General features: G+C 36.3%; 1 protein-coding gene across 1 annotated transcript in view; it reads right to left on the bottom strand.

Moving 5' to 3' along the window:
* Positions 1-25,577, bottom strand: part of COX10 (cytochrome c oxidase assembly factor heme A:farnesyltransferase COX10) — a 111,012-nt gene that overhangs the window by 16,305 nt on the left and 69,130 nt on the right. The window contains exon 5 of the mRNA XM_072645026.1: positions 17,920-17,990. Coding sequence (XP_072501127.1) covers positions 17,920-17,990 — 71 coding nt within the window. The remainder of the gene's footprint in view (positions 1-17,919; positions 17,991-25,577) is intronic.

Below are 25,577 nucleotides of genomic sequence, written 5' to 3' on the forward strand. Positions count from 1 at the left end.
AAGAATAAACCTTTTTCTTAGTGGTACATAGCACCTACACGAAAACTGACCATGTGTAAGGGTATAAAAATCTCATAATCTAATGCAGAAAGGCAAGAATATTAAATGCATCCTTTTCAGACCACGATGTAATAAAAATTATAATAAAGAGAATGACAATAAGACAACATTCCAAAACTTAGGGGATGCAGCCAAAGCACTTCTCAGGAGACACTGCATATCTCTAAATGCTTTACATGAATAAAATAGAGAAATGGGAGATCAATGAATTGGGTATTTAAGTAAAAAAGCTAGAAAAAGAACAAATTGAAAATCCCTAATAAAACAGAATAATATTGAACCAATAAATAAAACTAGGGGCTGGTTTTATGAAAAAAAAAACCAAGAAAGTAGATAAATCTTTGGTTAATTTGATTTCAAAAAAAAAAAAAAAGAAGAAAACCAAATTGTCAGAATCAAAAATGAAAAGGATGACTTCATCGTCAATGAAGAGGAAATTCAACAATAATTAGGAGGTAATTTGCCCAACTACATGTCAATAAATCTGACATGAAAATATTTACAAAAATATAAATTGCCCAGATTAACTGAGTACTTAAATACTTACATTTTAGACTAAGAAATTGAACAAACCATCAATGAACTCCTTAAGAAAAAATCTCCAGGGTCATATTATCTTTAAAATGATAAGTAGCATCTATCTAAAACCATCAGCAGCATTATATGTAATGGGGATAAGCGAGAAGTTTTCTCAATATGATCAGTGATGAAACAAGTATGTCCATTTTCATCACTATAATACAATGTTATACTAGAAATGTTACCTTTAGAATAGACAAATATTAGAATAGGTAAAGAAGAAATAAAACTATAAGTCATTGCAGATGATATGTTGGTATACTCAGAGAATTGTAGATAATCAACTAAAAAACTACTTGAAATTATTAATTTTACCAAAGTTGCAGGAATAAACCCACATCAATCACTGGCATTTCTATACATTATTAAGAAAGCCCAACAGCAAAAGAAATTCCATTTAAAGTAATTGTAGACAATATAAAATATTTTGAGGTCTACCTGCCAAAAGAAACCCCGGAACTATATGAACACAATTACAAAACACTTTTCCTACAAATAAAATCAGATCTAAATAATTGGGAAAACATCAGTTGCTCATGGGTATGCCAAGCTAATTTAATAAAAATGACAGCTCTACTTAAACTAATTTACTTAGTGCCATACCAATCAAACTGCCAAAAATATATATTTTATAGAGCTAGCAAAAATAACAAAATTCACCTGGAAGAACAAAAGGTCAAGAGTATCAAAGGAGCTAATGAAAAACTGTAATGGAAGATGTCCTGATCATAAAATATCCAAAACTATATTATAAAAGGAGCAATCATCAAAACCATTTGATACAGACTAAGAAATATGGTAGGAGATCAGTAGAATAGGGGTGGGGAACCTGTGGTCTCTAGGCCACATGTAGCCCTCTAGGTCCTCAAATGTGGCCCTTTAGCTGAACACAAATTCCACAGAACAAATCCCCTTAATAAAAAGGCTATCAGGTACATAAGACACGGTAGTCAATGACCATAGTAATCTACTGTTTGATAAATTCAAAGACTCCAACTTCTGAGATAAGAACTCAGTATTTGACAAAAACTGCAGGGAAAACTGGAAAACAGTATTGCAGAAACTATGGATAGATGAACATCTTACACTCTATACCAATAAGGTCAAAATGAGTATATGATTTAAAAATAAAGGGTGATGTTATAAACAATCAGGACAGTGAGCAATGGTTTATTGGTCAGATATATGAAGAAGTGAAGAACTTATCACAAAATGAGACAGAGAACATTGTGAAAGGCAAAATGGAAAATTTTGATTACATTAAATTAAAACGTTTTGCACAAAGTGAATGCAATCAAAATTAGAAAACATAAAGCTAGGAAACAATTTTACAGTCAGTGTTTCTGATAAGGGCCTCATTTCTAAAATATATAGAGAACTGCGTCAAAGTTTTAAGAATACAAGTCATTCCCCAATTGATAAAGGTCAAAGGATATGAACAGGCAGTTTTCAGATGAAGAATTTAAAGCCATCTATAGTCATATAGAAAAAAACTGATTAGAGAAATACCCAATTGGTTAATATAACAAAAAAGGAAAATGATAAATGTTGGAGATGTGGGAAAATTGGAATGATAATGCATTGGTGGTTCAGTTGTGAACTGCTCCAACCATTCTGGAAAGTATTTGGAACTATACCCAAAGGGCTATAAAATTGTGCATACCCTTTGATTCAGCAATACCACTACTAGGTCTACATCCCAAACACATTTTAAAAAAGGGGAAAGCACTTATTTGTAGAAAAATATTTATAGCAGCTCTTTGTGTGGTAGCCAAGAATAGGAAATGGAGAGGATCACCATCAAATGGGGGAATGGCTGAAGAAGTTGTGGTATATGAATGCAATGGAATTACAATTGTGCTGTAAAAAATGATGAGCAGGAGGATTTGAGAAAAACTGGGTCTTATATGAACTAAAGTGAGCAGAACCAAGAGAACATTATACACAGTAACAGCTACATTGTGCAATGAATAACTTTCATATACTTGGCTTTTCTCACTAATGCAAGGACCAAAGACAACTCCAAAAGACTCATGATGGAAAATGCTGTCCACATCCAGAGAAAGAACTATGGAATCGGAATGCAGAATGAAGTAGACAATTTTCTCTTGTGTTATGTTTTTTTTTTTCTCATGGTTTCTCCTATTCATTTTAATTCTTCTATGCAAGATGACTAATGTGAAAATGTGTTTAATAAGAATGTATGCGTAGAACCCATATAAGATTGCGTGCCATCGTGGGGAGGGAGGGAGGAAAAGAGGGAGAGAAAATTTAAGACTTATGGAAATGATTGTTGAATAATGAAAACAACTAAACTATTTTTAAAAATATATGTTTAGTATGAATGAAAATGCAGAGACTATATCAGATTGCATGTCATTTGGGGGAGGAGTGAGGGGAGGGGAAGGAAAGAGGGAGAGAAAATTTAAAACTCAAAGTCTTATGGAAGAGAATGTTTAAAATGAAAAATTAATAAATAAACTTTAAAGAAAAGAAATGATAAGCAGGTGGATTTCAAAAAAACTTGCGAAGATTTACATGAACTGATGCTGAGTAAAGTTAGTAGAGCCAGGAGAACATTGTACACATAACAGCAACATTGTTCAATGATCAACTTTGATAGACTTAGCTCTTCTCAGCAATACAACAACCTAAGACAATTCCAAAAGACTCATGACGGAAAATGCTATCCATATTCAGACAAAGAACCATAGAGTTTGAATGCAGATGGAAGCACACTCTTTTTTTCTCTATTTTTTTCTTTTTCATGGTTTTTCCCTTTAGTTCTGATTCTTCTTTCATAAAAGACTATTGTGGAAATATGTTTAATATGATTGCACATGCAGAGCCTATGTCAAATTGCTTGCCATCTTGGGGAAGGGGGAAGAAAGGGAGAGAGAAAAAGTTTGGAACACAAAATCTTATAAACGTGAAAATTGAAAAATAAAAATAAATTTGGAAAAAAACAGAGTTATTGGACTACATGGAAGCTATAATAGTAACAATAATAATAATAAAAATGGTACCTAGACAACATATTTCAAAAAATTACAAAAGAAAACTGTCTAACTATGTTAGAATCAGAGGCAAAAGAAACAGACAGAATTCACTTCCTGAAAAATCACCTCTTAAAAAAAATCCCAAATGAAAACTCCCAGGAATATAACACCAAAATACCCTCTGGTAAGTGAGAAAATACTGAAAAAGAAAGAATTCAATAGTCAGGGAGCCACAGCTAAGATCATTCAAGATTTAGCAGCAACCACAATATAGGATGGAGGGTTTGAAATATGATATTCTGGGAAGGCCAAAGAGCTAAGATTGCAACCAAGAATAACCTACCTAGCAAAAGTGAGTATAACCCTATGAGGAAAAAAAATGGATACTGCATGAAATAGAGGACATACAAGCATTTGTGATGAAAAAACCAGAGTGAAGAGATAATCTGACATTCAAATATAAGACACAAAAAAGGAATAAAAGGGGAAATATAATTAGAAATCATAAAGGACTTAACAAGGTTAAACTGTTAATATTCCAACATGAAAATATGATAAATGTAGCCCCTAAGAACATCATTATCATTAGGAAAGTTAGAAGATATTACTTAGACAGAAGGCATGGGTGGCAGACTATCATAATGGCATGATCTCTGTAGAGAAGGATAAATAATTAGAAAACATGATAGAGGGAAATAGGATAGAGGGAAATCTGAATGGGATGAACTCATAAATAAAACAGAAGAGGACAAAATGGTTAAGAAACCAGAATTCAACAACAAATGGTTTAAAAGACACCTATGAAACAGAGAGATACATGAGAGTTAAAACAAGGGGCTACAGCAGAATCTTTTATGGTTCAGCATAAGTTAAAAAGGCAGGGGTAGATTTTCTGCTTCAGGGAGCCAAGATGGCAGAGTAAGAAGTGTGTCACTTCTCACACTCCCTTATTGACCTATGAAAGCCCAGAAAATATCTTCCCAGGAAAAACCTTGGAATAGCTGAGCCAGCAGAAGGATGGAGTGCAGCACTCCTGTAAACCAGGAAGCTTGGAGGATTAATGGGAAAGGTCCCTCTCACTCTGGAGGAAGGGGAGCAGTACAGGATGGGAGGTGTCCCAGCAAGTCAGTGGCAAGACCCACCTCAGCAAACCAGGAGGATATCTTGAGCCCCAGGGTAGTGAAACAGGCAAGCACCAATATCAGGACACCCTGAGTGGCTCAGCATAGGCAGGGGAACTGGTAGACACCAGCCTCAAAAATCACCACATGCGCCAGCATGCTCCAGCAGTCAAATCTCCCATGCTTCTGCACAACTCCAGGAAGCACAACTCCAGGAGGCACAGGTCCAGGCTAGCAGAATTCTCTTGCAGACAAACATTTAAATGCAAAGCTCAGGAGAGCAGGCATTGCTCAGGGGCCAGACTCCCCACCCTTACCCCAAGAGCTCCAGTGTTACTGATCCCTGCTCAGCACCAGGTAAGACGCCAACCCCTACAGCCTCCAGCTGCCAGTATCTAAGGCCCTAGCACATAAAGCCAGTGACCAGGTCCTGGGTTCCCAGCACAGGAAGCTGAAGTCAGTGCCTTCTTTACTCCAGAAGGAGAGCTCAACAAAAAAAGCCAGGAAATAAGCAAACAGTATGAACAAAAAACAGAAATGGAGAATGACCACAGATTCTTATTATGGGGACAGGGAAGATCAAGGAGCAAATTTGGAAGAGGACAACATTATCAATATACCCACATCCAAAACTTCAAAGGTGATTGTGAACTGGTCTCAAGCCCAAAAAGCCTTCTTAGAAGAGCTCAAGAAGGATTTTAAAATTCAAATAAGAGAGGTAGAAGAAAAATTGGGAAAAGAAATGAGAGGTATGCAGGAGAGAGTCAACAGCTCAGAAAAGGACAGACAAAAACTGACTACAGAAAACAAGTCCTTAAAAAATAAAATTGACCAAATGGAAAAAAAATATACTAAAGAAAACAATTGTGTAAAAACTAGAATTGGTCAAATGGAAAGGAGGAACAAAAAGTCACTGAAGAGAACTCCTTGAAAAGTAAAAAAGAACAACTGACCTAGAAAATAGAGGAGAAACAATTAAAATTTATTGGTCTACCTAAAAACCATGATGAAAAAAAGAACCTGAACAGCATATTTTGGGAAATCATCAAGGAAAACTGCCCTGAGGTCCTAGAATCAGAAGGTAAAATGATCATCAAAAGAATCCAGTGATCACATCCTGAAAATGATCCCAAATTGAAAACACCAAGGAATATTATAGCCAAATTCAAAATTTATCAGGTCAAAGTCACAGTCAGGATTATGCAAGACTATGAAGCATCTACATTAAAAAATTGGAGGACTCAGAATACGATATTCCGGAAGGCAAAGAAACTTGGATTACAACCAATGATCAACTACCCAGCAAAAGTAAGTACAATCTTTCAGGGAAGGAGATGGACATTCAATGAAATAAGGGACTTCCAAAACTTCCTGATGAAAAGACCAGAGCTCAACAGAAAATCTGATCTTCAAATAAAAGACTCAAGAGAGAAGTAAAAGGCAAACAGGAAAGAAAAAAAAATGTTATTAATAAGGGCAAATTAGTTATAACCCTACAAGGAAGATGATACTTATAACTCTTGAGAACTGCACTATTATTATACCATTTAAAAGGGGTATATATAAACAGAGGTCATGAGTATAAATTGACTTTAATATAACCTATTACATAAAACAAAAAGTAGGGAGGCAGATGAGCATTGTTTGAACCTTTGTCTCATCACACGTGGCTCAAAGAGGGAATAACAAACTCAGGCACAGAACTCTAACTAACCATATAGGAAGTAGGAGGATAAGGGGAAAAAAAAGAGACAGGGTGGATAGAAGGGAAGGAAGAAATTAATAAAGGTAAAGGGGAAGAAAAGGGAGGGGGGTAATAAAAGGGAGGGGAGACTGAGGGAGATAGCAGTCAAAAGTAAAACTGGTGAGGAGGGAAAAGGAGAAAGGAGAGAGAAAAGCAAAAACAAAAGTGGAGGGAACAGAATGGAGAGAAATCATCGTGAGCGTGAATGGAATGAACTTTCCCATAAAACAGAAATGGATAGTACAGTGGATTAAAACCATAATAGTAAAATATGTTGCTTACAAGAAACACATCTGAAGCAGAAGGATACACAGAGAGTAAGGTAAATGGCTAGAGCAGAATATATTATGCTTCAGTTGAAATAACAAAAGCAGGGGCAGCAATCCTGATCTTGGACAAAGAAAAAAGCAAAAATAGATCTAATTAAAAGAAGGAAGGAAACTACATCCTGCTAAAAGGTACCAATAGACAGTGAAGTAATATTATTACTAAACATATATGCATCAGGTGGTATAGGGGAGAAGTTAAGGATGTTACAGGAAGAAATAGGTAACAAAACTATACCAGTGGGGGACTCAACCTCCCTCTCTCAAAACTAGATAAATGAAACCACAAAATAAACAAGAGAGAAATCAAGGAGTTAAACAGAATTTCAGAAAAGTTAGATATAGTTGACCTCTGGAGAAAACTGAATGGGGATAGAAAGGAATATACTTTTTTCTCAGCTGTACCTGGCACCTATACAATAATTGTTCATGTATTAGAGCAGAAAAATCTCACAAGCAAATGCAGAAAGGCAGAAATATTAAATCCTTTCCAGACCATGATGCAATAAAAATTACATGTAATATAGGGCCATGAATAGAGACTAAAAATTAATTGGAAACTAAATAACCAAATCCTAAGGAATGAGTGGGTCAAACAACAAATCAGAAACAATCAATAACTTAATCCAAGAGAATGATAATGAGACAACATAACAAACCTTATCGGATGCAGTGAAAGCATTTCTTAGGGGAAGTTTTATAACTCTCAATGCTTCTATGAATAAAATAGAGAAAGAAGACATCAAGGAACTGGGTATGCAACTAAAAAAAGTTAGAAAAAAATTTTAAATCTCCAATTAAATGCCAAAGTAGAAATTCTGAAAACTAAAGAGATTAATAAAATTGAAATTAAGAAAACTACTGAACTAATAAATAAAATTAAGGGTTGGTTTTATGAAAAAACAACAAAATAGATAAACCTTGGGCTAATTTGATTTAAAAAAAAGAAAACAAAATTGTAGCATCAAAAATGAAAAGAGAGAATTCACCACCAATGAAGAGGAAATCAAAATAATAATTAGGACCTATTTTGCCCAAATGTATGCCAATCAATTTGAAAATCTTAGTGAAATGGATGAATAGTTATAAATATAAATTGCCTAGATTAGTAGAAGAGGAAATAAAATACTTAAATAACACAAATTCTGGGGAAAAACTGAACAACCAACAATGAACTCCCTAAAGAAAAAATCTCCAGGACTGCATGGATTTACAAGTGAATTCTATCAAGCATTCAAAGGATAACTAATTCCAATAATAAATGATCTGGGAAAATAGGCTAAGGAGTCCTACCAAATCTTTTTTATGATACATATTTGGTGCTGATACCTAAACTGGGAAGAACCAAAACAGAGAAAGAAAATTATAGACCAATTTCCCTAATGAATATAGGTGTAAAAACTGCAAAAAAAAACCCCAAAACAAAAAAAACCCCATAAGCCAAGACATTACAGCAACTTATCTCAAGTGTAATGCACTATGACCAGGTGAAATTCATACCAGGAAAGGAGAGCTGGTTCAATATTAGGAAAACTATCAGCATAATTGACCACATCAACAACAAAACTAACAGAAATCTTATGATTACCTCAATAGATGTAGAAAAAGCATTTAACAAAATACAACACCCATTCCTATTACAAACACTAGAGAGCACAGGAATAAATGGAGTCTTCCTAAAAATGACAGGTAGCATCTAGCTAAAACCATCAGCAAACATATATAATGGCAATAAGCTAAAAGCATTTCCAATACGATCACAGGTGAAACAAAGATGACAATTATCACCACTGTTATTCAATATTGTACAAGAAATGCTAGTTTTAGCAATAAGAGAAGAAAAAGAAATTGAAGGAATTAGAATAGGCAAAGAAGAAACAAAGCTATCACTCTTTGTAGATGACATGATGTTATACTTATAGAATCCTAGAGAATCAAGTAAAAAAATTACCTGAAATAATAAACAACTTTAGGAAAATTGCAGGATATAAAATAATCTACATAAATCATTGGCATTTCTATATATTAGTAGCATAACCCAACAGCAAGAAATAGAGAAATTCTCTTTCATTTATCTTAGTCTGACTACATAGCATGACTATAGTGAAAATATACTCAATAGGAAAGTATATGTAGAATCTATACAGAATTGTATGCAGTCGTGGGGAGGGAGGGGGGTAGTGGGGAGTAGGTGGGGAGGGATAAAATCGCAATTGTATGGCAGTGATTGTTAAACATTACAAAATAAAAAAAAAATAAAAAAAAAAAGAGAAGATGAGACAAGGGCAGAGAGGGAGGATAGAAGAGAGAGCAGATTGGTCACAGGGGCAATTAGAATGCTTGGGTTTGGGGGGGGAGGGGAAAAAAGGGGAGAAAATTTGTAACCCAAAATTTTGTGAAAATAAATGTCAAAAGTTAAAAAAAAAAAATAAATAAATAAATAAATATTAAGTTTAGGGTTATCCCAAAAAAAAAAAAAAAAAAAAGAAATAGAGAAATTCCATTTAATGCTTCTGTAGACATAATAAAATATTTGGGAGTCTATCTGTCAAAACAAACCCAGGAACTATATGAACACAATGGTAGAACACTTTTCACACAAATAAAATCAGATCTAAATACTTGGGGAAATATCAGTTGGTCATAGGCAGGCCAAGATAATATAATAAAAATTACAATTCTACCTAAATTAATTTATTTAATCAGTACCTTAAAAATCAAACTACCAAAATATTATTTTATAGAGCTAGAAAAAACAATAACAAAATTCATCTGGAAGAACAAAACATCTAAAATATCAAGGGAATAAATGAAAAGAAATGCAAGGGAATGTGGTCTAGCTGTACCAGATCTTAAATTATATTATAAAGCAGTAATCATCAAAACTACTTGGTACTGGCTAAAAAATAGAGCGGTGGATTAGTGGAATACATTACGTATGTAAGACACAACAGTCTCTGACTATAGTAATCTACTATTTGATAAACCCAAACACCCTTGCTTCTGTGATAAGAACTTAGGATTTGACAAAAACTGCTGCAAAATCTGGAAAATAGTCTGGCAGAAACTAGGCACAGACCAACATCTTACACCCAATACCAAGATAAAATCAAAATGATTACATGATTTAGATATAAAGACTGATACTATAAGCAAACTAGGAGAGTACAGAATAGTTTACCTGTCAGATCTACAAAGAAGGGAAGAATTTATGACCAAACAAGAGATAAAGAATATTATGAAAACGGATAATTTTGATTTTATTAAATTGAAAAGTTTTTGCACAAAGTCATTGCAACCAAGACTGGAAGGAAAGTAGAAAGGTGTGAAAAAATTTTTACAACCAGGGTCTCTGATAAAAGCCTCATTTCTAAAATATATAGAGAACTGAGCAAAATTTAAAAGAATATAAGTCATTCCCTAATTGATAAATGATCAAAAGATATGAACAGGCAGTTTTCAGAGGAAGAAATCAAAGTATCTATAGTCATACAAAGAAATGCTTTAAATCACTACTGATTAGAAAAATGAAATCAAAACAACTCTTAAGTAACATATAAGGCCTATCAGATTGGCTAACATGGCAAACAGGAAAATAATGATAAATGTTGGAGATGTGGGAAAATTGGAGCACTAACGCATTGTTGGTGGAATTCTGAACTGATGCAAACATTCTAGAAAGCAATTTGGAACTATGGCCAAAGGGCTATAAAATTGCATACCCTTTGACCCAGCAACACCAATTCCAGGTTTATATGCCAAAAAATAAACATAAAAATGGGAAAAGGATCCTCTTCATAAAAAACTATTTATAGCAGCTCTTTTTGTAGTAGCAAAAAACTGTAAACTGAGGGGATGTTCATTAAGTGAGAAATGGCTGACCAAGTAGTTGTATATGAATGCAATGGAATACTACTGTGCTACAAGAAATGATGACCTGGTGGACTTCAAAAACCAGGAAAGATTTATATGAACTGATGCTGAGTGAAATGAGAACAACCAGAAGAATACTGTATACAGTAACAACTACATTGTGCAATTACTGACTTTGATATACTTAGCTCTTCTCAGCAATGCAAAGATCTAAGATAATTCCAAAAGACTCACAACAGAAAATCCTATAGGAGAAAGAACTTTGGAGTCTAAGTGAAGATAGGAGCATACTACTTGCTCTCCTCTTACGTTGTTTTGTTTTGTTTCTTCTTTCTCGTGGTTACTCCCATGAGTTTAATTCTTCTTTACATCATGACTAATGTGAAAATATGTATAATGCGAATGTGTAAGTGGAACTTACATCAGATTGCATGCTGTCTTGGGAAGGGAGGAGGAGAGGGAGGGCAAGAAAATTTAAAACTCAAAACCTTATAGAAGTGAATGAGAAAAACTAAAAATAAACAAATAAATTATTTTTTAAAAAGGCAGGGGTAACAGTAACAATGTCAGACAAAGTATAAACAAAAAAGATCTAATTATAGGAGATGATCGGAGAAACTACATTTTGCTAAAAGATATCATAAATATTGAATTATTATTGATGCTAAACATCTGTGCACCAAATGGCATAGCACCAATATTCTTAAATGGTTAGTTTAAAAACAAGTTATTGAAGAAAATAACAGAACTATTCTAGGTGGGGACTATTTACTCCTCTCAGGCATAAACAAATATAACCTTACAAAACATCCATGAAAGAAGTTAAGGAGATGAACAGAATTTTTAAAAGTTAGATATAATCAATCTCTAGAGAAAACTGAACAGGAATAGAATGGAATATACCTTTTTCTCAAATGTACATAGCACATTCACAAAAAATGACCATTTATTAGGTCATAAAAAATTCACAAACAAATGCAGACAATCAGAACTATAAAACCTACCACTTTCAATTAATTTTTTGGCTGACTCTATATGGTTTCGAAATTATATCATTATTTCATATGCAAAAATTAATAACGGTTTTCCTCTTTATGTTAATTCCTTTAATTTCTTTCTTGTCTTATTGATATTGCTAGAATTTCTAGGAATGATAAACAGTAACACTAATAATAGATGTTCTTGCTTTATGAGGGTAGAGGCACCTAAAATATTTAGATAGTTTTTATATTCATATTTTCTTCTGTCTTCCCCTTCCCCATTTTTACTTTGTTGTTGTATTGAGTTGTTTTCTGTTTGGCATTTAATTTGTGACTAAGATCTCCATCTGTTCTAAGGCATTAATTCTCCTTGGCATTCTTTACTCCCTATTCTATTTGGTATGTCCTGTTTTGTTTCTTTAAGGTACTCCTGTAGCCCTTTTGGTCAGGAACTTGGTTTTATCCAAAGCTTTAACTGGACTTATTTTGAGACTGCTCTCCTCCTTAAGGTCTACTCCCTGGTTGTCTCTAAGTTCCAAATATCTCCTCACGATATCTGATTAATTTCCTTGTTTTTATTGGAAGAATCAGCAAAAGAGATTGAGAAGGAATGAGCCAACAGAAAGGAAGGGAATCAGGAGAGAAAACCTAGAAAGAAGGGAGTATAAGGAGGCAAAGTAGAGGAAAGTAGTTGTAGACTGCTTTCTCAAGGAGTTCAGCCATGAAAGGGAGGAGAGATATGGGATAATATGAAAATCAATGGATAAAATGAGATTTGTTAGAGGATATGGGAGACACATATGTGTTTTTAGGCATTATGGAAACAGTACATAGGAAGAAACCGAAGATTAGTGAGAACAGGGACAATAGAGAGGGCAATCTACTGAACAAGATGGTGTAGAAAAGGATTATATGCATCAGAGAGGTTTACCTAGGCAAGCAGAAGAGACTACTCTTCATGTAAGATAAGGGTGAAGGAGGAGATAATGGAAGAAGACATCTAAGTTATGTGAGATGAGGAGGAAAGAAGTGAGAGCTCTCTGTGAACAACTTCAATTTTTCCACTGAAATATAAGACAAATTTTTTTTAACTAAAAGAGTTTGGAGAGAAGAAGCTATAGGAGATTTGACAGGGTATTAAAAAGTCTGGAAATGGTGTGCTACAGTGAGTGGGATAGTAAATCAAATAGGGAGGTATAAGAATATATCCTTGTTATAGTGAGGGCCCAGTTAAGATTATGTAACATAAATTTGTACTGGACTCAAGCTTCACAGTTTTGAAATCATCTTTTGCTTCATTCTTAAGCTTGTTGTTTCTTCCTGAATAACAACTGCTACATCAACCTTTTCTACCCTCAGAGAGTTACCACCTTAGTTCAAATCCTCATCTCCTCTCACCCAGATTAAGCTATATGACTGAGTCAGAATACCCTAGCCTTTAAAATAATTAACACTGAGTGTAAATGGAAAAATCCGTGATGAACATGAGCAGGTCATATCAATTAACAATAAATACAAAGCAAATAGCATCATAGAGATGTATACTTAGAAAAAGATGGGTTAGTCATGGGCAGGTATTAAGGGATACCAATGGAGAGTCTACACACTCCACTACCATCTATGCAATGGTAAAAGCCCTATAAGAAACTCTCTAGCACAGTGCACCTTTTGTGAAGGATTTATGGGAAGACATGAACAAGAGTCATACAGGCTGAGAGGGCATCCATGAATTGCAATCTACATTATTGAAGGGAGGACCCTCACTGATAAGATTATAGATTCATCAAAGTATGCAAATTCCTACTCTAATCTACGCCATGTTTTTTCCCCTGACTCTTACTATATGAACACTATCAACAAGAAAGACAACTTTTCTTTCTCTCAACTGTCCACTTAGTTTCTTCCTATTCCCGACACAAGCATAAGTTGATTTAATTTGCTGCTGGTGATGTAGAAACACTACAGCACATTAGTTATTGTTCTATTTTTTAGTTTTTAGTTTGGTAAAGATATCAGTTTCACTCTAGCTTAAATGTCCAAGTATTAGCCAGTGCCTTTTAGTGTGTGTAGGAGAGGGAGAAGGAGAGGGAAAGGGGGAGAGGAGAGAGGGAGAGAAAAAGAGAGAGAGAGAAAGAGAGAGAAAAACAGAGAGAGAGAGAGAGAGAAAGGAAGGTAGGTAGGTAGGTATCTGTGAGATAATTTTTTAAAATATATATATTTATTTGATATTTTATTATTTCTTCAATTACATGCAAAAATAATTTTTAACATTTTAAAAAATATTTAGTTCCAAATTTTCTCCCTTTCACTCTCCCATCTCCCCTCATTGACAAGGCAAGGAATTTGATATAGGTTATATATGAAATGATGAATCTGAATAGACTGGGCAATGATATAATGAGATTCAGATAGGTTGGTCAATGAAATAATGAAACAAACAGGGGCCCCTCAGTCCTGGGCAAACTAGCTTAACAATGGAATAAATATGTATCTACATATGTGCAAAACTTCTACCTCCCCCTTGCCTATATGCTCCTGGTTACCTCACTCTTCTGTCCCTGATTACCTCATCTCCAAGCCCATGGCAAGTCTTCCTCTATAAGAATCCCTCACTTCCCCTAACTATGGGGTATGTCCCTTAAGAATCTGCCTCCCTTAAGGGGCTGCTTTGACCTCCCTTAAGGAGGAGCATGCTTAGTGTGTTATTCAGAATAAATGCCCATTACTTGATTTGGAGACAGCTTGAGTGAATTCTTTCAAGAGAACACACACACACAGACACACAGACACACACACACACACACACACACACACACACACACGCAAGCTCATAAGCCCATTCCCTTTAAGGCCAGCACCCTACCCAGACTGGAGGTAGTTTGGGGTCTCTGCACCCTGTTTGCAGGTTATAAGTGAGGGGCAGTCTGCTTCAGAATCCTGTATTGTTCCCCTCCCTGTGGGACACTGCGGGAGGTGGGGAGACCCAGTGGTGGGTCTCTGCACCCAGGTGGGATCTCTGCCCTCTGCAGGTTTTCTCTAAGTGGAGGACATGCTACTTGGGAAACCTGTATTTTTTCCTTCCCATGGGATGCCATCTGGGGGGCAATGTGCCTTAAAGGGAAAGTAACTTCTTTTGGACCTACAGTACAATTGAGAAGCTTCCTTCCACAGCACGAGACTTCCTCCTAGGCTGTCTTTTACAAAATTAGAAGAAATTCAGTTTTCAGAAGCTTAAAAGAAGATGCCTTAAATTCCTTTGTAATATTGCCTGGCCTCAATATAATCTAAAGGACCAAGAAAAGTGGCCTGTTTTTTGGCCACTCTTAACTATGATACTATCTTGAATATTGATCTTTTTTTTCCCCAGAGAAGGTAAAGAGACTGAGGTTTCATATTTTTAGCCTTTCTTCATCCTTTACAAGACCCCACTCTGAAGCAAAAATGCAGAATGCTTTAAGCAAAATTCAAAATGGAGAAAAGGAAGGAAAAAGAGCCCAACCTCCTAGATGAACCTCTCCTTTCCACTCTACCAGCCCTGGAGGCCCTGCCTTCCACCCTCACAAGAAAGCCTGATCAGGAAGCTCATAGCTTCCTACAGGACCTTCCTCCATATTCCTTACCCCCAATTCTATACTCTCTATCATCAGGTCCCCCCCAACCTTAGTCCCTCAAATACAAGGAGTGGGCCCTCTTTCCTTCCCTAGCCCTTAGTCCCCTGAGCCAGTGGCTGTTCCCTCAAAACTCTGTGCTCTGAGAGAAGTGGACGACAGGTAGGGAGGAACCACAAGGGTCCTTTTCCCTTTTCCATGTCCATTCTTTCTCAGGTCAAAGAAAACTTGGCTATTACTCTGAAGACCTCACTAAATTTATTGGGAGCTTTAAGGCTATAGCTCTCCAATTTGACCTAACATGGAGGGACATTAATATCATTTCTTCTTATTGTACTATAGAAGAAAAGAGGAGAATTTGGGACTTAGCCCAGCTTTTGAAGATAGCTTTTTAAAGTATTTAACAATAGGGACCAAAGTGCCCTAGAGGAGAAGGACCACAGGGCTAGGGCTAGGAACAGAGAGTAAAGGGTCAACTTTTGGCTGCTGCCCTATCTAGTACCCGGAAGGGTGTTACCCACAGTTCCTTCAGGGAGGATTCATTCTTTCAATGCCAGAAGAAGGGCCACTGTTCTCATAAGTGCCCACTGAAGAGGAAGCTACATGGCCCATGTCTTATTTGCAATCAGGAAAAGCCCCAGTTAGTTTCATTATTTCACTGACCAGCATATTTTAATCTCATTATGTGAATGACCAGTCTATTCAAATTTCATCATTTTCAGAAAGGCTTCAGCTAATCTTATCACTAACAAGTGGAAAGGCTTTCAGTGTGGACTGAATGTCTGTCATTCAAAGACTAGACTAAGTTTGATATCTAACACTATGTTGATTGAAATATAATACATCTGTCAGTTACAGCACTTCTAAAAGATTATCTACAAAGTTATAGAGAAATTCAAATATCCATCAACAAAGCATCCACAGTGGAGAAATCATAGATCCTTCAAGTGTTGAAATATGTTCTAGTTTGACTTCTGTGCAAATTCTAGTTACAAATAGTCTATCTAAGATAATTTTACCAAATTAGCTTGAATATAAACAGGTAATCCTCTCTTATTCCTCTTTCCCCAAATAAACCCAAACCAAACAACAAGAAAAAAACCTGGTTACTCTATATCAAAGTGTGGTCTATAGTCATACTTCTCTTGGCTTTTATCTACTCTACCCAAAACTTTCCACAGTAAGAAGTCAAGGCTGAGTGTGAAATTTATAGGAGTTCCTCACTAACTTCTCCCTCCACCTTTCAATAAATGTAGCTAGCTACATTTGAATGAATCTGCTTGCCTCTGCCACCATAGTACATGGGGCCCTTTTCCTTGTCCCTGGTCAGGAAAGCTAGTGTCATAAACAACACTCTTCAACCACTCAGTTCTTTGTGTTTTATATTAAACATGTTTATATGGGATAGCTCATCAGGAAGACCCATTGTCCCAAGTTCAAATCTGGTCTCAAACACTTAGTAGCAGTGCAACTCCTTTTTGCCTCCATTTCTTCATCTGTAAAATGAACTGGAGAAGGAAATGGCAAACCACTTCAGTATCTTTGCCAAGAAAACCCCAAATGGGGTCATGAAGAACCAGACATGACTGAAACAATTAACAACAGCAGTAATTATGCATAATGATTTTAATGAAAATGACATAATGCTTTTTCCTTTCAAAGATATTTCATTTTAAGAGATGGCCTTCATTTCAACCAAATACAGTGTGAATACTTTATTTGCAGTCTAGCATACCTGTATATGGTTTTGTGCTTAATTTTAAATATCATTAAGCTAAGATTTTGCTTGGTTTATGATAGCCAAAACAATCCTTAAAATTTTTCTTTCAGCCTTATACTCTGTATTAGGTTTAGAAAGCAAATGAAGAAAATGTCAGTTAAAGTACTACAAAAAGTAAAATGCTTCTACTCACTGGTGGTCATAAAAGTTCACATGCCTTTTACATTCTAACATACTGAATTTGCAGAAAGAAACAGGGAAGTAGCAGCAGTTTAATTTTGAATTCATGGTCTTATCAGCTGTCTGATTTGTCAGCATTTAATGTTCCTTCTATGTGAAGTATGGATTGCTTGAAAGTTATTTATGCATCAAGAGATGCTACTCCTGGATCTCCCTACCACTATGAGACAACAACTATGTTCTAATATTGGATTTGAGAAGAAATTGCATTGTATCATATCACCTTGCCTCCCTAACACTTAATAAACCATATGAGAATTTAAAAACATTTTGTGATCTTTTGGTTTCTAGTGAAAAGTATTTTAGTCGTGGGTGTGAGTAGAATGGGAATAAGCATTTGTATAGCACTTACTATATATTAGGCACAGTCTTAAGTGCTTTACAAATATCAACCCACTTAATCCTCACAACAACCCTGTGAAGTAGTTGCTACTAAGATCCCCATTTTATGGCTGAGGAAACTGAGGCAGCAAAGGTTAAGTGATTTGCTCAGGGATATAATACACAGCAATTAAGTGTCAGAGGCTATATGTGAAGTCAGGTCTTTCTGACTCCAGGACCAGCATTCTATCCACTGCACCACCTAGCTGCTTCTCAATCAACAGAAAAGGCTGGGTATAAAAAGAATAAAATCAATGTATTATTCACATGGAATATATATTACTTTACCTGATCTGTCCTCGAACCAGAGGTCTGTTCTTTGTTCTGTTCATATTTGAATCAAATGGAACCTCAAAGAACTGCATTAAAGAATAAAATGACAGAAGAGACAAAAATAATTACAATTATTTTTACAAGAATGATTAACTTTCAGTTATTTTATTCTTATACCATAGGTTTTAGAAAGTAACATTGAAATTCTACTCTGATGTTTCACTGTGCCATAGAAGTGATTCTTTATGGCAAACTCAAGCTCAAAAGCTTTAATAGAGGACTAATGACAGACTGCGTTTCGTCATTTGAGGACCAAACTACATAAGCGCCCCCTCACCAGACTAGCTACAGGATAACGAAATTTTTGGCCATAGCAATTCTCAAAAATTATCTACTACTTATAGAGGGGTGGAGATTTGTATAACAGGGTGAATGATTTAGCTAATGATATGTGAAGTTTCAAGCCGAGTGATAGGTTTCCCTGCAATATGGGAGTAACTACACCAATGTGCTTTGCCCCTATCAGACTATCTGTATGTTAAGTTCAGTTTTGGACACCACAATTTAAGAAGAATACTGATAAACTGGAGATTATCTGGAGGACAGAAACCAGTATGATGAAGGGTCTTGAATGCATGTTACACTGGGATCAGTTGAAGTTGGAGATGTTTAGTTTGAAAAGGAAGACTCAAAGGGGATACAATAGCTACTTCAAATATGTAAAGGACTATCATACGGAAGAGTTGGATCTGTTTTATTTATTCCTCCAAAAAAGAACCAAGGGTAACTTTTTTTGTAAGTTCCAAACAGGAAAATTTTGGCTTGATGTCAGGAAAAACTTTCTAAGATTACAGCTATCTAAAAGTGGAATGGACTGCATCAAGTGGAGATCCTGGAGGTCTACCAGCTGGATAAATACTTGCTATGTTATAATAGGGACTCTCTTTGTATTATGTATTAGACTTGAAGGCTACTGAAGGCCCTTCCAACTCTCAAAATCAATAAATATCCACAATGATGAAATTACAAGTCCCTGAAACATCAAAATATTGCATAATAAATTTTGTTTCAGTTTAAATTTGATAGACTAAATAAAAATAAATGACATTTTAATAACACTTTAACATAAGCAATGTGCTTTCTATATATTATTGAGCCTAACAACAAACATGTCAGGTACACACCAGAGGTCCTGTTATCCCTGTTTTACAAGTAAAGAAACTGAGGCTAAGAGAATTAAAGCTACTTTGCTCATGGTCACATACTTAGTAAATATCAGGGGTGGGATTTGAATCCAGGCACTCCAGTCTCCATCTCTAGTACTTTATTTACTATAAGATGCTGACAACTGGCATTCCTTAAAGACTGAATGATGAGGTCAAAAGGTAAATTGCAGAGGACTTAGAAAAGATGAACCAATGATAATAGAGGCTCCAAGTGGGACTTTTTTGAGTTAAGAAGGACAGGAAAGATATGGAATGCCAATGAGTAGGGATGGAAGGTCTGTGAGTTTTGCTCTGTTTTTAAATGATAGAGGAAATGTAACTATTATAGGCAGAGAGATGAAGATAGAGAGTGGGAGTGATAGTGGGGGACAATCTACTGGAAAAAATATAGAATATGAATCAAGGGTGAATGTGGTAGGATTGGCCTTGGCAAGGAGAAGGGCTACTCTTTATCTAACACTAAAGTGAAGAAAGAAATTGTGGGAGAAGATAGATATCTAAGTGTTGTGACTTATGAAGAAGAGAAGAGAAAGGAGCTTTTGGTGAATGGCCTCAATTTTTTTGAAGAAGTGTGAGATGAAGACCTCAGTTGAAAGGATGGTATAAGGGGCACTATGGAAGGTTTTAGGAGAGGAAAAGGATCAGAATACCTATCCCAGAGAGTGGGATAATGAATCCATTAGGTAGTAGTAGTAAGGTAGTAGCAGAATGATTGCCTTGCTTCAGTGAGGATCTTGTTGAGATTAGATAATATAAATTTGCAGTGGACAGTTTCATGGGGTAGCAAGGAGGCACAGTGGATACAGTTCCTAAGTTCAAATCTAGCCTCAGACATTTACTAGCTGGGTGACCCTGGGCAAGTCACTTAATCCTGTTTACCTCAGTTTTATCATCTGTAAAATGAGGTGAAGAAGGGAATGGCAAAACCACTCCAGAATCTTTGTCAAGAAAACCCCAAAAAGGATCACGAAGAGTTGGACATGACTGAAAAATGATGAAACAACAAAAAACTAAACAGTCAGCTTTGTGATCCTTTCAGTTCTATTCAGTAGCATGTGATGGACTCATATATGTTGCTGATATGTAACTGACGAAAAACCATGAAGTCTGTGGGAAATGGGCCCAAGGGGGGGCTGGGTACAAGCATAGGCTAATAACATAAACCTAAGAGACAGAAGTTGTTAAAACCTAAATAATGAAAATAAGTCATTTTCAAATGGCCCTAGAATTTGTCTCAGGCAGTTGTGGGGAGTCAGAAAAAGGCCCCAGGGGATTCAGGTTCAAAATCAGAAAGCAAATGATACGAGTAGCTTGGTGGTTCAGTTCACAGAGCCCTGGAGTTGCCCTAAAGTCAAGAGGATGTGAGTTCAGATCCTGCCTCAGACATTTGACACTTACTAGCTGTGTGACCCTGGGCAAGTCATTTAACCCTGACTGCCTTGCCAAAAAAAGAAAAATAAGAAAGTAAATGATAGAATATGCTGGGACCATGAGGGAGGAAAAAGAAAACAACAACTTAGTGTTTTTTGGTGTGTAAAAGTCCACTGAGGTATAAAGAGAAGATGTGTATAAATAGAATGTTTTAGCTGGATCAGTGAAGAGTAGGTTGAAGTGAAAAAACAGCTTCTAAATGTTAATGTATGAATATTCCTTGTTGGGGATGAGGGAGGTACCAAGATGGCTTATGTGAAGAAAGATATCTTGGGGATCCAAATACCTAAGAACCTGTCTTGTCAGAGTTCTGTGCTCTCTTGGGCCTAGAAGAAATATTACCTTGGCCCTAGACTCCCAATCCAACATTAGTATAGTGTAATATATTATATATATGCTATTATATAGTACAGTATTATATACAGTATTAGTATATGCACTTGATATATGTTTAAATTTATCCTTTAATTAAGAGATGAAGTAAAAGGTTACAGAAAGGTGAGGTACAGTCACCATAGCCAGTCAAATCCATAAGATGAAACAACTAGACCAAAGAGTTGAGACATGAGGGAACTAAGAAGAGTATTCCTTCTACTTCGGGTTTTGGAACTAGAATTAAATGATAAGAAACTTTGTGACCTGCCATTTCTGATCCTCAGACTGCTAGTACTCCTTCCTATTCCTTGCCCCCCACTGTCACTTCTAAGTTCTCTTAATATCTACATTACTCAGCAATTTCTTCTTCTGCAAAATTCATACTATTCATCTCTACCATCCAATCAAAATCTTGGTAGCTTCTATCTATAGACTTCCTGGTCACTCCCCTTTCCTATTTCAATCCTAACTTCAATTAATCCTATTTCAAACCTTTTCAACCCTTTCAAGTCTCTCATGGCATACCCCACCCCCCATCCTTTTGGATGAGAACCTTCCCTCATATTTTATAGAAAAAATTAAGGCCATCTGTGATGAGCTCCCTCTTTCTCATCTCATTTCACTCAGATACGTTCTGTCACTCTTTCCCCACCAAGGAGAAGTGAGGCTGGTGACAGTCTGTCTCACACAAAGAGGTGGTACAATTCCCTACCAAGGGAAACTCCTCTATTTGCACAAGTGATCCTATTCAATCCCATTTTCTCTATTAGACCACTTCCTCTGTCATATCTCTCATATCCTCTATCATTTATCTTCAATTTCCTCATCTACTGGCTCTTTCACTACTGCCTTGAAATGTTTCTGCCTCCACTATCCTCAAAAATCCTCCTTTCATCCCAGCTAAAAATCACCTAATATTTCTCTTGTCCTTTGCGGTCAAACTCCTTCCTGAGAAGGCCATCCATCTGCAGTAGATGTCTCCATTTTCTCTCCCATCATTCTCTTCTTAATCCTCTATAATCTGACTTCAGACCACATCACTCCACCAAAACCATTCTCTGAAAAGTCATGGATTATCTTTTAATTGCCAAATCTTACAGCTTTGTCTCAATTTTCATTCTTTTCAACCTCTCTGCAGCCTCTGACACTGATTATTACCCTCTTCTCCTTAATACTCTTTCCTCTCTAGATTTTCAGGCTACCACTCCCTCCAGGTTCTCCTCCCACTGATGACTGCTTCTTTTCAGTCTTATTTACTGGACCTTCAGAGGTTCTCAAAGAGGGTAACACCATCCCCTGGGGATGCTGGAAAAATCCATGGGGGTGAAGTAGCCTCGGGTGCAATTGGGGGGCCTTGAATAAAAATAAGGGGGCAGTGGAAGCATAAGGAAAGAAGAGAAGAAAATTTTAATAAACTGTTCATACACGTTTCAAGTCATAGTGAATACGTTGTTTTCCAAATAAATACACAAAATGCAAGTTATAACCAATTAGTGGTCAAGTCCACTGACAAGTCTTAACAAGCAAGTGTTGGCAGGCATGTTATGCATTGTTGGGAAATCCAACATGTATCAGCAGGAATATGTGCCTGTAATAACTCATGCAATACAATACTAGACAGTTAAAAGAAGCAATATTGTGTCATCAAAATTTCAATGCAGGAAAAAACCCACAAATTTACAATAAATTATTAAATTTAAGATGCATCATTTAAAATATATATATATTTTATATTTTTTTGAAATGACATTTTTTAAAAAAAAACTGTTAAATGCTTAAAGATTTCAGGGGAGGGACTGAGTAATTTTTTTTTTTTTTGAAAAGCGGGTGGTAAGCCAAAAAAGTTTGGGAACTCTGATCTAGAGCATGCCTTCTAACTGCAGGTGCCCTATAGGGCACTCTTCTGGGCCCTCTTCTCCCTTTTAACCTCTACCATCAGCTTCCGAGGATTTAATTATCATCTTCATGCTGATGAATCTCAAATTCACCAATCCGGCCTTAATCTCTCTGCTGACTTCCAGTCTTACAGACATCTCAAGATGGATATACAGTAGGCATCTTAAACTAAACATGTGAACTAATTTATCTTTCCTAAGTCCTCCCTCCTCTTAACTTCCTGTTAAGACTGTTTTGAGAATTTTCCTGTTAAACACTACTGTTTAGAACAGATCAATCTAGGTATCATATTTGTCTCCCCATTATTTCTCACTGCCTACATGTAATTTGTTGCCAAGGCCAGATGACTTCATCTTTTCAGTATTTCCTCCCACCTCCCTCTGACACTGCCATAACCTTGGTGCAGGCCTTTATCACCTCACATTTTAATTAGGACGGCTTATATCAACCATCTAAAATAGCAAAAGGGGTCAGATTCTGGCCCTGGTAAAAAGTAGAAAGACCACTGACTCTGGAGTCTGAGGTCCTGGATTAAAATATCACCTTGATGCTCATTACTCATGTAATATTAGCCAAATCATTTAACTTCACCGAGTCTCAGTTTCCTCAATTACAAAATGAAGGGGGCAGACTAGAATCAGTACTTCTTAAGCCCCACATGGGGTTCACAACCCACAGAAGTGCAAAAAGGGCTTCAAGTGGAAAGTTCAAGGTGGGTGGAGCCAAGATGGCAGAGTAGAAACATAGACTTGTTAGAGCTCTCCCCACAAGTCCAGCCAAATACCTGTAAAAAATAACTCTAAAGAAATTCCGGAGCTGCAGAACCCACAGAATGACAGAATGAAGCAAACATACACACCAAGACAGCCTAGAAAGTCAACGGGAAGCATCTATCATGCCACACTGGGAACAGAGTCCAGTCTAGAGTGGGCTGTGCCAGCACAGACAGGACCTGAGCAGGTCTTGGGGGAACTAAATCTCTGACATCTGTGGCAGTTTCCAGACTTTACAACCCCAAAAGGCCAAGGACAAATTGGAAGGTCTGTGGAAAAAACCTGTCAGACCTATGTGAGGGAATAGAGTGGTCTGACTCCAGCCCCAGGGCAGTGGAGGAGGTGGAGGAGGCCACAGCAGCAGCAACAGGGGCAGTGGCAGCAGCTGGTTCTGGAGCTCTATGCCCACAGATTGTGGGGGAATCAAGCAGCTGACAGTACACCCCTCAACGGCCCTACTAGAAGCAGAGAACTACCTTGACAAAGAGCTCAAAAGTCAAGTAAATGGCTGGGGAAATGAGCAAAAACCAGAAAAAGAATCAGACTACAGAACCTTACTTTGGTGATAAAGAAGACCAAAATATACAAACAGAAAAAGATAACAAAGTCAAAGCTCCTACATCCAAAGTCTCCAAGAAAAATGTGAATTGGTCTCAGGCCATGGAAGAGCTCAAAAAGGATTCTGAAAATCAAGTAAGAAAAGTAGAGCAAAAATTGGGAAAAAAAATGAGAATGATGCAAGAAAACCAAGACAACTACATACTAAGGGGGAACCAAAAAAATGCTGAAGAAAATAACATCTTAAAAAATAGACTATCCCAAATGGTAAAAGAGATTCAAAAAGAAAATGAGGAGAAGAATGCCCAAAAGCAGAAGTGGTCAGATGGAAAAGGAGGTCTAAAAGCTCACTGAAGAAAATAATTCTCTAAAGATTAGAATAGAGCAGATGGAAGCTAATGATTTTATGAAAAATCAAGAAATTATAAAACAAAAGCAAAGGAATGAAAAAGAGCATACAATGTGAAATATCTCATTGGAAAAACAACTGACCTGGAAAATACATCCAGGAGAGACAATTTAAAAATTATTGGACTACAAGAAAGCCATGATCAAAAAAAAAGGGCCTAGACATCATCTTTCAAGAAATTATCAAGGAAAACTGCCCTGATATTCTAGAACCAGAGGATAAAATTTATATTGAAAGAATCCACTGAGCACCTTCTGGAAGAGATTCCAAAAGGAAAACTCCTAGGAATATTGTAGCCAAATTCCAGAGCTCCCAGGTCAAAGAGAAAATATTGCAAGCAGCCAGAAAGAAACAATTTGAGTATTGTGGAAACACAATCAGGATAACAGAAGATCTAGCAGCTTCTACGTTAAGGGACTGTAGGGCTAGGAATATGATATTCCAGAGGTCAAGGGAGGCAGGACTAAAACCAAGAATCACCTACCCAGAAAAAATAAATATAATATTTCAGGGGATAAAACTGAACTTCAATGAAATAGAGGACTTTCAAGAATTATTGATAAAAAGACCAGAGCTGAATAGAAAATTTGACTTTCAAATGCAAGAATTAAGAGAAGCATGAAAAGGTAAACAGAAAAGAGAAATCATAAGGGTCTTACTAAAGTTGAACTGTTTACATTCTTACATGGACAGATAATATTTGTGACTCTTGAGACTTTTTCTCGGTATTAGGGTAGATGGAGGGATTAGATATATAGACACAGGACACAAGATTAGTTGAATATGAAGGGATGGCATCTAAAAACTAAAATTAAGGGGTAAAAGAGGAATATATTGGGAGAAAGAAAAAAGGATAAATAGAATGGGTGTAAATTATCTCTACCATAAAAGAGGCAAGAGAAAGGTTTTTCAATGGAGGAGAAAGAGGAGGGGAGAGGGAAAGAGTGAACCTAACTCTCATGGGATTTGGCTTCAGGAGGGAATAACATGCACACTAAATTTGGT

The sequence above is a fragment of the Notamacropus eugenii genome, chromosome 2 (assembly GCF_028372415.1).
Source record: "Notamacropus eugenii isolate mMacEug1 chromosome 2, mMacEug1.pri_v2, whole genome shotgun sequence".
Classification (NCBI taxonomy): Eukaryota; Metazoa; Chordata; class Mammalia; order Diprotodontia; family Macropodidae; genus Notamacropus; species Notamacropus eugenii.